The 16,626-nt window shown below is 38.0% G+C and overlaps 1 protein-coding gene across 7 annotated transcripts in view; it reads left to right on the plus strand.

Annotated features, from left to right (window-relative positions):
• Cd226 (CD226 antigen) overlaps positions 1-16,626 on the plus strand; it is a 95,279-nt gene that overhangs the window by 15,210 nt on the left and 63,443 nt on the right. The window contains exons 1-3 of one of the 7 annotated variants that reach the window (NM_178687.2): positions 5,264-5,476; positions 14,407-14,478; positions 14,864-15,202. The exons of 1 other annotated variant lie outside the window; for it this stretch is intronic. In NM_178687.2, the coding sequence (NP_848802.2) occupies positions 14,433-14,478; positions 14,864-15,202 (385 nt within the window). In that variant the 5' untranslated portion in view covers positions 5,264-5,476; positions 14,407-14,432. Of the gene's footprint in view, positions 1-5,154; positions 5,477-13,830; positions 14,005-14,406; positions 14,479-14,863; positions 15,203-16,626 lie in introns of those variants that run through there. 5 more of the 7 variants (XM_006526462.4, XM_006526461.1, NM_001039149.1 and 2 more) reach the window with 5 other exon arrangements.

Raw genomic sequence — 16,626 nt, forward strand, 5'->3', positions numbered from 1 at the left:
TGTAAGAGCCTGTCCTTGCTGCTCTGCTGCTTCTGTGGCCTGTGCACTCCTGAGTGGACCCACCTTACTATTTTCCATCTTTTACACTTTGTTAGAACAATGTTGGTGCCCTGGAAACTTACAAGAAAGAGACAAAATATAGCTAATGTGGTACTTCCTGTGATATGATTTTTTTTTACTGTGTCTCCTACTTTAGTCAACAGATAGTAACACCAAAAAAGATTGCTTTGTTTTAAAATGATAAAAATGCCTCTTGTAAGGGTCCACAGAAATACTGGAGTAATCTGTCTGCTCCCATAAGTGGTGACCATTCTTCATTCTACTTGACTGGTTTTTCTGTCTTGTTGTCTTCATTTATTTTTCTGGGGAGATCTTTGAGAGTGGAGCAGCTTCATCAGTATCAGGATGATTCAATTGTTTGCTTCCTGATTGATTACTGATCACATGACAGTCATATATTTCTTCTATTTGCTGATTGAAAGTTTATAGCTTTGTGTTGGGGAGAATGATTATACATTTCTAGGACCCTCACTATTGGATACCTTGCATTCCTTTGACATGCATATAAAGATAATTGTTAAGCTTTTTGTATTACAAACTTTTAAAATTCTTTTCTAAATTAATTTTTTATTTATTTACATCTCAAATGTTGTTCTCCTTCTGATCCCTCTTTGCAGAGTTTCTCCCCCATGCCTCCACCCCTTTTATCTCTGACAGGGCAGATCCCACCCCTGGATATCCTTACACCCCAGGGCATCAAGCCTCTACAGGATTAGGTGCATCCTCTCCCACAGAAGTCAGACAAGGCAGTCCACTGCTACCTAAGTGCTGGGAGTCTTGGACCAGCCTGCGTGTATACTCTTTGCTTGGTGGCTTAGTCTCTAGGATCTCTCAGGAATTTGGGTTAGTTGATACTTTTGATCTTTTTATGGGGTTGCCATCCCCTTCAGTTCCTTCAATCATTCCTCCAACTCTTCCCAGAGGTCCCTGACCTTAGTTCAATGCTTGTCTGTATCTGCATCTGTTTCAGTCAGCTGTTGGTAGAGCCTCTCAAAGAACAGCCAGGCTACACTCCTGTCTGCAAGTACAACATAGCATTAGTAATAGTGTCAGGGTTTGGTGCCTGCCTATGGGATGCATCCCAAGTTGGGTTGGTCACTGGTTTGCCTTTCCTTCAGTTTCTGCTTGATTTTGTCCCTGCATTTCTTTAAGAATCAGCTGACAAAGCTGATACTAATGGTTATTACTTATATTCCTATTGCTTTGAAGAAAAATAACGACCAACAGCAACTTAGGAAAGAAGGGGTTTATTTTAGTTTTCAGTTCCAAAAGGACAGAAGCAAAAATCTCAGGGAGTTAGCATTAGGAAACTGGTCAATTACATCCAGGGAGAGAGAGAGAGAGAGAGAGAGAGAGAGAGAGAGAGAGAGAGAGAGAGAGGACAGAGACAGAGAGATAGAGACAGACAGACAGAGACAGAGCTGGAGAGACACACAGACAGAGAGACAGAAACAGACAACAGACAATAGACACAGAGAGAAAGACATATACAGAGATAGAGACAGAAAAAATACAGAGACAGAGAGAGAGACACACACACACAGACATACAGAGAGAATGGGAAGTGGGACAAGGCTATAAATGTTCAAAGAGCCCTCTCACCCTGCCCCAGCAGAGATACATTTCCTCTAGCAAGGCTTCACCTTGTAAAGGTTATATACATCACCAAACAGCACCACCTACAATGCATAAAACCAGTACAGTTTCATCAAGAAAAAGCACCTGTCTTGGTTCTGTCTATGGCAACAATAACAATAACCTTGCTATAGGTTACAGCTATGATGAAAATAATGATGATGATAATAATGGTGTGTGTGTGTGTGTGTATGCGCACACTGTGGAAACAGATATAATAAGTGAGTACAAAACATTTAATAATTTATTAAAAATTAATCTTATAAATCTGAAATTAAATGAGATGGGGAGTAGAAACAACAAACTGTATACCCTACAGATATGAGTTATAGTTTTTATTATAGCTGGCTATCATTTTAAAAACACTTTGAATCATGTGTGTAGACAATGACTATTTTAGCCAATGTCTGAGATTCAATTCAAAACCACTATGAGGATTATTTGGTCTAACATAAGAACACAAGATTTATAATGTAAAATCAGTGCACTTGGGTTATAGGGTGTTTTTTGTTGTTGTTGTTGATTTTTTTCTTATTCATTGGGGAAATGTAAAGTTGCAGGAGAAGATCATCTATTTACTAGAAACAAGATGGAATACAGATTATGAGTAGTTTGTGGATATGTGCTATAAAACCCAAGGAGCTGAAGTTATTGTTTCATCCCAATTTAACAAGTGTTGGTTACACCCCAACCCAGGTGCCAGACAATGAGAAAAGAGCAATGGACAAGACAATATGTCTTATTCATTTGTTCATTAATACTTTGTGATACTTTGTGGCTGGTCTTGAACTCACTATGTAGCTGCATGTGACTTGAACAAGTGATCCTCCTCCTCCTAACTCCCAGGTGCTCAGATCACAGGCTTGTACCATTACACCCACCTTGAACGGATTTATTAGACTAGAATAAGAAAAGCAATCACAAAAGGTATATTATATGCTTCAGTAAATGCATGCCAAGGTTGCAAGAAGATCACAGGAGGGATACCGAAACCTGATTTTTGAGATCTCTCTCCAGTCAAGAGAAACTTTTATGAAGGATGTCTGAGCTGAGACCTGATGGATGGAAGAACAGTAAGAGAAATCAAGAAAAATGACTCTTGTATGCATAGGCTCTACTTTAACAGATCATGTGTCTTTAAAATATGAAATATTATTTATATCTGAATGGAAGCTTAGAATAGAATACTTGTGAGACATGAAATTGGCAAAAGTGAATTCAAGTAAAAGGGCTTTAGAGTGAAGTTTATTTCCCCAGGACAGTGAGGCATTTAAAGAACTGATGAGATTCAGGTGGGTGTATTAGAAAACTTCCTCTGACGCACAATAATACATGTGTGTAATGGAGGACCACACTGCTACTTCATTTCCATGCTTTCAGACATACAGTTAGCATAGCAGCCAAGGCTAGCCTTGTACCCCAAATTATGATTAATGTATAAGGCTGTTTGGCTTATAATGATTTCTTCTTTGCCAAATGTAGTCCTGCTTTCCTAGTATTTCCATTATGACCTCAGGCATCAGCCACATCTTTCAAGTTGACTTGACCAAGAAGGGGAATGTCATAATTTTGTTAATCAAACAACAGATAAAATTGTTATCTTTTGGTGTTCCCAAGACTTAGAATATATTCTTCAAGTTCCAACAGTGGCACTCTAATCTTAATGACATCCAACAGCTGTCTAAGTAGACTACAGACCCACTCAATATGAGGAAAATGCCTGGTTCTAGAAACTTAGATAACTGCCAAGGGCTAGTGATTTTTAAAGAGAGTCATCACTTTACTAGACCATCATAATTCTTAACTGCATTCTAAAATTTATCCTTAGATACAGATGGTGCATCTAACTCCCAGTCAAAGAAACTTCTATTTATAGTAGTGGCCACTGTAAAAAAGCACAACAGGTCATAATGTAGAACTTAACGGATTGTGGTGATTCTCCTTCCAATTAAACATCTATAGCACAACTCCTGCACCTAAGACTCAGGGGACATCACAGAAGAGAGAGTGGAAAGATTTTAAGAGCTAGAGGATCAGGAAGTCTGCAGTGAGATTGTGTTTCCTAGACATGACAGGGAAGGTAGACTCATGATACCTCAACAATATGGCTACCTATAAGGTTTCTGAACAATAATAATATTTTTAGATATGTTAACATGGAAGGGGTAAATATCATGGGGTCTCATATCTAGACAAAAAACAGCAGGCAGCTTATCACTTATTAGGGAGGGAGAATTATACTCTTCCAGGAATGAGCCCCTAATTTATTATACAAAGTGGTCAGCTCTGAAATCTTGTGTACACAAGTAACTCTAAATGGACTCAGCAAGTTGTAATTATATATTGGTATATAGCAATGATAAAAAGGAGGCCATCAATTTGAGAGGGAAATAGAGGGCACAGAAGGGAGGGAGGGGACAGGATAGGTTGGAGGTAGGACAGAAAAGGAGGGAGTAATTATATTTTAATTAAAAAATTAAGACTAGAATAAGAAAAGTAATCACAAAAGGGTATGTTATGTGCTTCAGTAAATGCATGCCAAGGTTGCCAAAAAGATTTTGCCTAATATATAGGGACTGATCTTTGACGATATCAATTTGTACTCCTTTGTGTGTTAGTGTGTGTACAGGCTAAAGGTTGATGTCTGATGTCTTCCTTACATTTTGAGCCAGAATCTTCACTGACCAGACATTCTCAACGACTAATACTGGATTGTATTTTTCTGTACTGTTCTGGTTTTTTTTTTTGGCTATTTTATTATTTACATTTGAAATGGTATCCCCTTTTTCTGGTCTCCCCTCCAGAAACCCCCTATCATATCCCACTCTTTTGCTTCTATGAGGGTGGTCCCCCACCCATCCACCCACTCCCACCTCCTCACCCTGGCATTCCCCTACACTGGGGAATCGAGTCTTTACAGGACCAAGGGTCTTTCCTCCCATTAATGCCCAACAAGGCCATCCTATGCTACGTAAACGGCTGGAGCCACAGGTCTCTCCAAGTTTCTGGGTATGGTGTCTGTATATGGGATGAATCTTCAGGTGTGGCAGTCTCTGGATGGCGTGTATTTTTGCACCCTGCTTTGACTTAGGTGCTGAAGATAGAACTCAGATCCTCATGTATGTGGAGTTATCCCCTCACCAATTGAGCCATGTACTCAGACCTCTGGGGATGGGGATGGGTGAGTGTCACAGACGATATGACAAGGATGAGATTGTTTGTTTGCTTGTGTGTGTGTGTGTGTGTGTGTGTGTGTGTGTGTGTGTGTGTGTGTGAGTGAGAGAAAGGGGGGGGGGAGAGAGAGAGAGAGAAGCCGGTAGTACTAGAAACGTGTTTAGATAAGGCCTAAGATAATAAAGCTTCCTGAATTGTAAATACTTCTGAAGGTGCATTTCTTTGATTGGCAGGAAGAAATAGGGAAATGAAAAGAAAGAAATGAACTTTAAATTTTAAAAGAGTACATTTAGTTTCAATTTGGAGTTAGAATCGAGTATGAAAAGTGCATGTGGGCTTGGAACTCTGATTTCGCAATGAGTATGAGTAGATGAAACCGTAAAGTTGCTTCTAGACACAGAAGACTTCTTGACTTCAGGAGACACTGCTGTATGAAACAGTGCTTGCTATCAGTGGCTGCTGGAAGAGGCTGTGGTGGAAAGAAAACCTCAACTGCAGGCCAGAGTTGGTTCCCCAAAAGAGGCAAACTCCCAGTGCTAGCCAGAGGCTAGGAAGCTCTAAGCAACCCACTTATCTGCAAGGAGAGTTACGCCCAAAGAGCATCAAGGTAAGTAGCCTTCTTACAAAGAAAGATTGGACCCCACACTTGATGTAAAACTATAAATCCATGTCTGTACATGTGACATGAAATTAAAACCAGTACTGTCTAGGGAAGGAGCCCAGGTGTTTTTTGGGAAGGAGAGCAAAGAGAAAGTGTGGGAAGGAGGGAGGTAAGGGAACATGGTGAAAATGGAGAACATACTTGTATGAAAAAGGTCTATGGAACCCAGTACTACAATCAGTATCTGCCAGGAAAACATTGGCGGTGGCTGAGCTGACACTTCACACAATAAGCCTGTGGTACAAGCAGATAATGCAAGGCAGGGACACTATCGGAAACAGCTGTCATTGCTTGAATGTCATGGAAGCCTGTGATTTAAGCGATGGGCATAGATTTGGTAAATGGTGCCATTTAAATACTTTTCTCTGTGTCTTCAGTCTGTGTGTCTCCAGGAAAAAATCAAGTTGTTTTATCATAATAAAATTTCTAAGATGAGAGAACCGACATGATTTTATAAGTGCCTGATCTATCACACTTAGTCTTCCTCTTCTTAGAAAAGGTTGAGTGAGGTGAAGTTAACAAGTGTCTGCTATCTAAAGAATTTTTGTAGTATGAGAAGGTTGGCAAATGTTTCCTGTGGAAAACTATAGCACACACAGACAAAAAAAATAGCCACATAAAATTAAACAGATGAGAAGGGCTGTGATCCAGCTAACATTTATAGAAATTAAATAGTGGGCTGGATTTGGTTCATGGGCCTCAGGGTCTAACTCTACTGCTGCAGATGATCACTGCTGAATGCAAACTAAGGATTCTGACTTGAATGGAATATTACTTGTTGAAATTCTAAGGGGACCATGAGGCAGAGGAGACCACAACTTCCACAGTTGATGAGGATTCCCTAGTGCTGCAGTAAAAGCCAAGGATATGGTGTTTCAATGGAATCTGCCTAGAGTTCTGAGAGCCTAAAACAGCTAAGTTACAGTGTCCTATCATACACCCAATCCTCTCAGTTTGGAAATAAGAACTGAAACGAAGATCTCATATTTGTGATTTTCCTGATAGTGGTCATGAGTTTTCAGAGTAGCAGTGCTTGGTGATTCTCTGCTTTCCTGTGGTTTGAATGAGTAGAGAGGTATCACAGGGTGTCCCAGAGTGAATCTTGGAGGAAAAGATGCCATTAGAGTAATGAAGAAAGATGAGATTCCTTCCAGAGTTCAGAAGTGGCTGAAACACATATTAATCAAAGTATATCAGATTTCAGATGCAGTGAAATCAAGGAAAAGCAGAGGGGCCTGCCTTTGTGGCTAGAAAGAACGTGACTAAAGATATTTACCAGACCCATATGAGAGATCTCTGAAGACAGACCTCTGCTCATGTATAGTGCCATGATGGTTAAAAATAGTGGAAAGCATGCAGGAATATATTGATTAATGGTTTTCCTGAGGATAAAGCTCCTTTGTATAGCCGGCTCTATTCAGGGAAAAAAAACTCTCAAGCCAAACCCTTCCATAAATCATGCAAAAAATGACTGCCAACATCACATAAATAGCTCAGTAGCCATTTCTATTTGTCTTTAGTTAGATGTTGATAGATAGGGCTTGTCCCCAGCAAAGTGGTAACAGCCAAACTTTTGTCTTCAACTGTCAGTCCATAGGTACCTGTCCAAACTCATATATGACCTCTGTGTGCTTAGATTTCTTAGTGTGAATGCAACTTATCTCTGATCTCTAATATCTGATGAACCAGCATTGAGTGACTTGGGAATGAACTACACATTCTAATCAATTATTAATTTCAAGATTGCTTCAACAAACCCACCTGCTTACTCCTAGCGAGAGGAAACTTCTTTCAATTCTGTTTGTAAGAATTCTAAGTCACAGAGTGGAGAAAAATCACATCACACCTAATTCCATTTAGGTTTGTTTGAATACACTGTCACAGTATCTAATTTGTTTTTCTATATTATACCACTTTACTGGATCCTATTCCCTGTCTTTTCCTGAACACACACACACATTCAATTGTCAAACATTTAATTCTTTTTTGTTGTTGTTGTTCGTTTGTTTGTTTTGTTTTTCGAGACAGGGTTTCCTCTGCATAGCCCTGGCTGTCCTGGAACTCACTTTGTAGACTAGGCTGACCTTGAACTCAGGAATCTGCCTGCCTCTGCCTCCTGAGTGCTGGGATTAAAGGCGTGCGCCACCATGCCCAGCTAAACATTTAATTTTTAATCTCTCAAATTCTTAATTTACAATGTGGACTATGATTTTTTATACTATTTATTTCTAGTTGTTGTCGCAAGCATCTGACACAGCATGCCATTGGGCTCTGTCCTTTCAATGTTCTAGGAAGCTTAATGTTAGCCACAGTTCAGGGTATTGGGGACTCAAGTAATAAACACACAATGAACTTCAAACTGTACTGGCTTCTGCAGTTGGGATTACAAAGGTACAGTTGCAGTCTTGATTATTACTAATAATATTTGTTTTACTATAATGGAATTTATAATCACATAAAAGTTATCAAAGCATGTTTAAGTGTCTGCTTAAGTTGTGTTTAACAGATTCATAATGCTCTACAATAACCACTTCACTTTTTTTGTGTGTGTAATAAAGCTACCTATTGGGGCTGGGGCTTAAACTTGAGTCCTCTGGAAGAGTAACCATTGCAATTAGTCAGTGAGCCATTTCTATAGTCCCAATAACCACTTCTTATCCACTCAAAATCATTTTTTATAATCCCCCAATAAAACTTTATAAATTAGTCTCTCCCCATTCTGTTATTCTACCAGCTTCTGCAAACAGCAATGTGCTTTGAATATCTTACAGATTTACCCATTCTGGGGCCATTTGTGCCTACACTGTTTTATTTATTTTCTATAATCATTCATATGATGGCATGAATCAATGCCTATTTCTTATTGTGACAGAATAATGTCTCCTGCTATGATTATATTGAATTTGTTTACCCCGTGCCTATGATGGATATCCAGGTTGTTTTCACTATCTAATTCTTGTGAACAGTGCTGCTATGAACGATGATGTGTGAATGAGTATTTATTTTCTGTTTTAAAATCATGGGGTACATTTCTAGGAGTGAAATTGTTACATCCTGTGATCCTATTTGAAGAATTGAAAACTACTTTCCACAGCAGTTTCAACCTTTCATATTTTTGTTAGTAATACACAAAGGTTTCAGCTTACTCACAGCATGATTCCATCTTCTCTTTTTTATGATAGCAGCTTAACTGACTATAAAGTGATCTCTCCATGTGGTTTTATCTGCACTTACCTTATAACTAATGATGTTGAATACCTTTCATCGTGTTTGTTGGTCATTTGTGCATGTTCTTTGAAGAAATATCTCTTGAAGTACTTTGCTCGTTTCTCAGCTGGGTTACATATTTTATAACTTTCAAGTCAGATATTTAATTCACAAATGTTTTGCCCATTATATTGACTGACTTTTCACCTTCTTGGCATCAGTATTGATACACAATAGTGTTAATTTTAATGAGACCAAATTTACTTTTACTTTTATCTTTTCCTTTTGGTGCCATATCTAATGATCCCTAGTCAACTTTAAGGTCATGCAGCTCTTACATTTAGGTCAATTCATCTGATATAGTTCTTGTGTATGGCGAGAATTACAAATTTAATTTCACATGGCCACACAGTTGTTCCAGGCCCATTCTTTGAATACTGTGTTGTTTCCCACTGATATGTCTTGATTCAGTGTTGAACATCAATTCACTATAGATGTAAGTTTTCAATTTTTATAAACAAAATAAAATAAAACAAAACAAACACTGTCACAGTGAGAGAGACAAGGCAATCCAATAAGACAAAAAAAAAAACAAAAAAACAAAAACAAAAACGAGGGACCCAAGGGAAGGCAAAGGAATCAGAGACACACTTGTTCATATTCTCAGGAGTCCCATAAAAATACTGAACTGAAAGCTACAATATATGTGTATGTATGATTTGCTACAGACCCATGTTGGTCCCGTGCTTAATGTTTCTGTCTCTGTGAGTTCATATGAAGTTTGCTCAGTTGATTTATCAGGCCTTGTTCTTTTGGTGTCCTCTGTTATCTCTGATTCTTACATTCTTTCTGTTTCCTCTTCCACAGGGTTCCCTGAGCTCTGAGGAGAGGGATTTAATGGAGACATCCCATTTAGAGATGTTGTTTTTACATTATACTAAGGTTTTCAGAACAGTTTACATATTTTCCCATACCAAAAGACACCAGGAAAATGGGAATGAAAGTTCTTCGTAGGCACCAGCTTGAAAACTCCATGTTTAATGGGTTCTGTGGGTATTGTCTACAACAATGAAGGTCTTGGTCTGTTTGTGGAGAGAAACATATTATCTTGCCTGAGTTGTTTGAGGATATACATTGAACCCCTTTGGCTCAAAACTCAATTAGATGTAACCCAGTCCTAGTCCTGATACTAGAAGCTTCATTTGGTGATGTGATATGGCTAGTTGTGACTTCATCTCTCTCATTATTTTGAAACTTCATTAGGGTTGGCTTTATATATTTTAGGAAGCTTCCACTGCACTATATTTCTATTCCACCTCTCAAGTGCTAGTTTTTAATTATCACTTTCATACCATTTATTTGTCTATCCTTCCTTATCCTGACATTAAGGTTTCGATTATTAGCTTTGAACTAAGTTTTAAAATGGGGTATAGGAATCACCCAATCTTTTCTCTTCAGGCAAATGTTGGATGATCAGAACCCCTTGCAGTGCAGTATGAATTTCATGATCAGATTTTCCATTTTCAATATAAGGCCACTTAAAGTTTACTAATTACTGATAAGGCTATGAGTTTAATTGAGAATATTGTCTTTGTAACATTAGTAAAATTTCCATTTATGAACATTGATATATTCTAGATACATTTTTTGTTGGTTTTTTTGAGACAGGGTTTCTCTGTATAGCCCTGGCTGTCCTGGAACTCGCTCTGTAGATTAGGCTGTCTTCGAACTCAGAAATCCACCTACCTCTGCCTCCCAGGTGCTGGGACTAAAGGCATGCACCACCATTGCCTAGCTTGCTAGATCCATTCTTAAGCATGCCTTTTCATTTGTAGGCTTTTAAAACAAACTTGCAACATTTGTCATTTTTAATGTAAACTCTTGATTCATCTACTTGGTTAAATTTATTCAGATGTGTTTTACTTTCTGGATTATAAATAAAATTGTTATTTAGAATTTATTTTCATGTGATTGTTAGTATTTAGAGATACACTAACTTTTCATATGTTCATTTTCTCTTGTGCAATTTTGCCTTGTTATCTAAACAGTATTGAGTAGATATCAGCTAATTTACAAAATCATGTCATCATTGTACAGGATTACTTCTTCCTTGGCTATATAGGTATCTTTTATTTCTTCTTGCTTATTTGTTCTGGTTAAAGCCTAGAGAGCAATATGAATAGCAGTAGTGAAAGCAAACTTCTGTCTTGCTCCTAATCTTAGAGAGACTTCCCCCACTGGGTGTGATGTTATCTGTGGGTGTTTCTTAAGCATCTTTCACTAGTGGTCATTTAAATTTTCAGATAATCAGTTCCCTTATTTGTCCTTTCCTCCTTTTCCCCTTGATTGATTCATTCCTTGGCTTTTCCTGATATCTCTAGATGAGCTTCAGCGTCTTAATGTTCCAGCTTTAACCAGAAACCTCTATAGTGGGCATCTCTCCTCCTGGACCCTTTAACGCTTATCACAGGAAAGGACATTTTTCAAAGTTTGTCTTTTTGTTATTTTCTCACCTAATCTATTTTATTATATTTGTATTATCTATAAACTTCTCCAGTTGTTTATTTTAGTGAAAATACTATCTATAGAATCTAGGTATATTTTTCTGACTGGATGCATCCTAGATCACATGGAATTATAAACATGCCTATTATTGGTGTGTCTCTGAGATTACAGACCATGTCTTGGAAGCCAGCTAGTTCATCTCATCTGCAGGGAAAATATCCAAGTCCAGGTGGCCATTTTATTTTTCTTAGATGATGGTAAAGATGTTCGAAAAGTTGGATGTCAGTGTTTGCTCATTCTCATTTTTATCTTTACAACATAGATAGAAAGAAAATGTATCACTTTAGATATACTTGGACAGAAGTAACAGGGACTTTTTATAAAATGTAATATATCTAACTGTATGTTCTGATGCCACAGTTCATGGATTCAGTGGGTTCAATGATTCTAGATGTGAGTTTGTATCCATCTTCTGGCAATTGTCCTCAGATTGAACTTCAAGATAGTTATGTAGGGTAGTGGAGTGACCATGCAACATTCCTTCTTGTCTGCATCAGGTGAGGAAGGGGAGGAAAGAGAAAATGTTCCTTCTGGTATAGAATGCCAATAATTTCCTGCATTATGATTGGGTCATCTCAGGCTTTGATTTTTTTTCTTTTTCCATTTACTCAGATCGGCCAGAGTGGCATAGATTCTTCATGTTGTGGTATAGAAAAAGGAGTAGATACTCAAAGAAAGCCAAATTCCAAAGGGTAATGAAAAGGCAAGTTTGTGACAGTTACTCTTCTGTTAACTTAGAGCCATCATCCAGAGTCTACAAAAGCAAACAGAACCTTACCCTACCTATCTATAAAATGTTACCTCCCATCATTTCCTGTCTTTATTCCCCCTCTACTACTCACAGATACAACTTCATTGAAAATTGCCAGCTACTGGCATGGTACACTTGCTTTCCTGTCTGCTCAAGTTTAGCCGAGCTTGGTGGCACATGCCTTTAATCCCAGCACTTGGGAGGCAGTGGCAGGTAGATTTCTGAGTTCAAGGCCAGCCTGGTCTACAGAGTGAGTTCCAGGACAGCCAGGGCTATATATACAGAGAAACCCTGTCTCGAAAAAAAAAATAAAAACCCAAAAAAAAAAAAAAAAAAAAGAAAAGAAAGTTTTTCATTCCTGGACCTGACTTCAATGATCACCTGGCTAGTGTTTAGAGTTTGCATCCCACAGGGGTGCAGGTCTTTCTTCCAGGTATCCTCCCTACAAAAGGCTTCTACTAGACTGCCAGTCTGGATATTTGGTCTTCTGGTTACCCTCATGAACTTCTTTCTTCATAACATTGAAGGAGTTCTGTAAATAAGTATTTGTATATGTGTTCAATGTCTTTCTAACTAGATCAGGGATCCCGTAGACTGTAAAATACCTCTCTATTATGGTCATACATACCTCCTGGTTAAACAACCACCCCATCTATACTCTGTACCTATTTCAATTCCTAAGCATGCCCCATGTGGACACATCATTATTTCCTCCTGTTTTATATAAAATATTCCCAAAGTTTATTAGACTGAACAATTTCCTTTTTTTATTGTCTAATAGAATAATTCATATTGTTAAAATAAAAGGTGAAAGTTGCTGATTTGTCTTATTGACTACCTCCTTTGCCTTACAGAAACTTTCCAGTTTCATGAGGTCCCAATTATCAATTTTTGATCTTAGAGCCTGAGCTATTGGAATTCTGTTTAGGTAATTTTCCCCTGTGCCAATGAGTTCAAGGCTCTTTCCACTTTCTCTTTATTAGATTCAGTGTGTCTGGAAAAAAGGATTGATTAAAGAATAAAAAAAAGGTGAAAGACAATTTTGCCTCTTGAACTTCATATGTGATGAGTCCATTTAAAAGATTATCAGTGTGAATCAATTATTTTGTGTATCAGCATGAGTATAAAACAGGGAGATGTTTTTAGAGAACATGAAATTTCAGCTGAGAATAAGAAATAACCTCATTTATAATGTGCACATTGTATCATGGTTCTGCTAATGGGGCCAAATGTAATATAATTCTTCTTTTTATAAAGATAAAAGTTTGAGTTTTGATTGTCTTGTTGAAATATTCTTCACAAATTTTTAAGAATTAGAATTAATATTTTATTATATATTAGTTATTCATATTATAATTGTGTGTGTTTGTTTGGTATGTGTGGTTTCATGTGCCACCGTGTACATGTGCTAGTTCAAGCATAACTTTGTGAAGTTAGTTCTATCCTCTTACCTTTATGTAGGTTCTGGAGACTCAGGTCATCAGGCTTTTTTAATAAGCATTGTTACTGGCTAACCCATCTTGTCACAACCCTAAGTTGTTTTTATAATTGAAGAGAGAAATCTTAGAAATGAATCTCACTTTGATAGTGTATCACAGTTTTAGATATATAAGGTGTAACCTCTAAGTTGTAATATCTAGTTTTTTCGTAGTACTCTATGCTTATTTTAAAATTAAAAAGTGGAAAAAAAATCATCAGATATAATGGTATATTACATGTGTTTTGGATCGTAATATTTTGTAGTTGGAGGTCCATTCAGTTGAATATCTTTGTTCAAATCTAACCCAGAGGTGTGGTGCAGCTGGAAGGCCACACCTGAGTGGTTGTCTGATATGCAGGCTCCTCCCATCAGCTCCAGTCTTCACCCCATTTCACTTTCTCAGTGAGCAGTTCCTGGACTTGCCTATATGAAAAGATCTTGACTGTCCTGCTTTGCTTCACTTCTTCTCAGGTACCAACCACCTTCAGCACACTATATCTAGTACACCTTTAGCATTGTATCAACCTCTTCCTAACAAAATGGCATGGGATTTTATTTTTAAGATGCATTTTTGTATATTCTTGTTGCACAGAGCTAAGTCTGGCACAGAGGACACACTCAGTAAACATTTGTCAAATGAAAGAATCTTTCTCGAAAATTATATCTTTTAAAGTAAACTGATTATCTGACAGAGAACAATAACTGCAGCCTATCCATCCCTGTACGATAGCAAAGCTTTCTTTGAAGCTGAAACTTCTTTCCTGTGCTCATACTTCAGAGAAAAAGATGCAGCTGATAAGATCTGAGAGGAAGGAAACAGTACTTCATGCTGAGCTGTGAATATAACATCATACACATTTTTTTTTTATACAGTCCAACCTCCTGAACTGTTTCCAGAGATGGCTTATGTTACTTGGCTTTTGGCTATTCTTCATGTGCACAAAGGTAAAGCCAGTCCTATGTATTCATTTAAAGGTTTTGCTATGGGGAGCACCAGGGTCAAGAAGTGGGAGTAGATAGGTAGGGGAGGGTGGAGGAGGGCATAGGGAACTTTCGGGATAGCATTTGAAATGTAAATGAAGAAAATACATAATAAAAAAATTGGAAAGAAAAAAAAGTTTTGCTTTTTTTTTTGTGACATGTGCAGGATCTCTTAGGCAGTTTCTCACTTGTTTAGAAATACTAAAATTTACAAGAGGCAATTTTGTAGTTGAAATTGTCAGTCTTCACCATGAGCTTATCATGCTATTTGTTAAGTCTTATAAGTTGTGTTTATTTGGCTTCGTCATCATTGGATCTAATCAATTTATGTGATTGATATACATTTTAGCACTGTGTGAAGAGACATTGTGGGACACAACAGTTCGGCTTTCTGAGACTATGACTCTGGAATGTGTATATCCATTGACGCATAACTTAACCCAGGTGGAGTGGACCAAGAACACTGGCACAAAGACAGTGAGCATAGCAGTTTACAACCCTAACCATAATATGCATATAGAATCTAACTACCTCCATAGAGTACACTTCCTAAACTCAACAGTGGGGTTCCGCAACATGAGCCTTTCCTTTTACAATGCCTCAGAAGCAGACATTGGCATCTACTCCTGCTTGTTTCATGCTTTCCCAAATGGACCTTGGGAAAAGAAGATAAAAGTAGTCTGGTCAGGTAAGGAAAAACTTTATTTTCTTTTTGTCTACTGACAATGTTTAATTCTAAGAAACCCAACCAAAAGCTTAAAATGTTATTGTATTCTTTTCCCAATTCCATTGCTAGATTTTTGATCTAATTTTTCCTCAACGAATAATGTCGTAAACCATCTCATTTTTTTCTTAATTGCTGTCATTTCTGAGTGCAAGTGTCTCCCAGGTTTCAGTGATGTGGGAGGAAATGCAGATTTACATAGTTTTTATGATGACATAAGGTTAGATTGAAATAATATTGTCAACATGTAGATTCAGAGCAATCCCTTCTTTTTTTTCATTTTATTTATTTATTTTTTAATTAGGTATTTTCTTCATTTACATTTCAAATGCTATCCCAAAAGTCCCTCATACCCCCCCCCACTCCCCTACCCACCTACTCCCAATTCTTGGTCCTGGCGTTCCCCTGTACTGAGGCATATAAAGTTTGCAAGACCAAGGGGCCTCTCTTCCCAATGATGGCCAACTAGGCCATCTTCTGATACATATGCAGCTAGAGACACGAGCTCCGGGGGTAATGGTTAGTTCATATTGTTGTTCCACCTATAAGGTTGCAGACCCCTTTAGCTCCTTGAGTACTTTCTCTAGCTCCTCCATTGGCAGCCCTGTGTTCCATCCAATAGCTGACTGTGAGCATCCACTTCTGTGTTTGCCAGGCCCTGGCATAGCCTCACAAGAGACAGCAATATCAGGGTCCTTTCAGCAAAATCTTTCTGGTGCATGCAATGGTGTCAGCATTTGGAGGCTGATTATGGGATGGATCCCCGGGTATGCCAGTCTCTAGATGGTCCATCCTTTACTGGTAAGAAGGACACATGCTCCACTATGTTCATAGCAGCCTTATTTATAATAGCCAGAAGCTGGAAAGAACCCAGATGTCCCTCAACAGAGGAATGCATACAGAAAATGTGGTACATTTATACAATGGAGTACTATCAGCTATTAACAATAATGAATTTATGAAATTCCTAAACAAATGGATGGACCTGGAGGGCATCATCCTGAGTGAGGTAACCCAATCACAAAAGAACTCACATGATATGTACTTACTGATAAGTGGATATTAGCCCAGGAACTTAGAATACCCAAGATACAAGATACAATTAGCAAACCACATGAAACTCAAGAAGAACAAAGCCCAAAGTGTGGACACTTTGCCCCTTCTTAGAATTGGGAACAAAACACCCATGGAAGAGTTACAGAGGCAATCCCTTCTTTTAAATCATGTCTCAGCAATGCATGATATCATGCCTATTTGCTGATCATTTGGCACTAGTTTCAGCACCTTAATATCTAGGATATTTTCTGGATGACTTATTCTGATTTTATTAGCAAATTCTGAACAAAGTTTAAGACAGAGTTCGTCTTCAGCCCATATACTTCCTTTAG

This window comes from Mus musculus, chromosome 18, assembly GCF_000001635.26.
Source record: "Mus musculus strain C57BL/6J chromosome 18, GRCm38.p6 C57BL/6J".
In the NCBI taxonomy this organism is placed as follows: domain Eukaryota; kingdom Metazoa; phylum Chordata; class Mammalia; order Rodentia; family Muridae; genus Mus; species Mus musculus.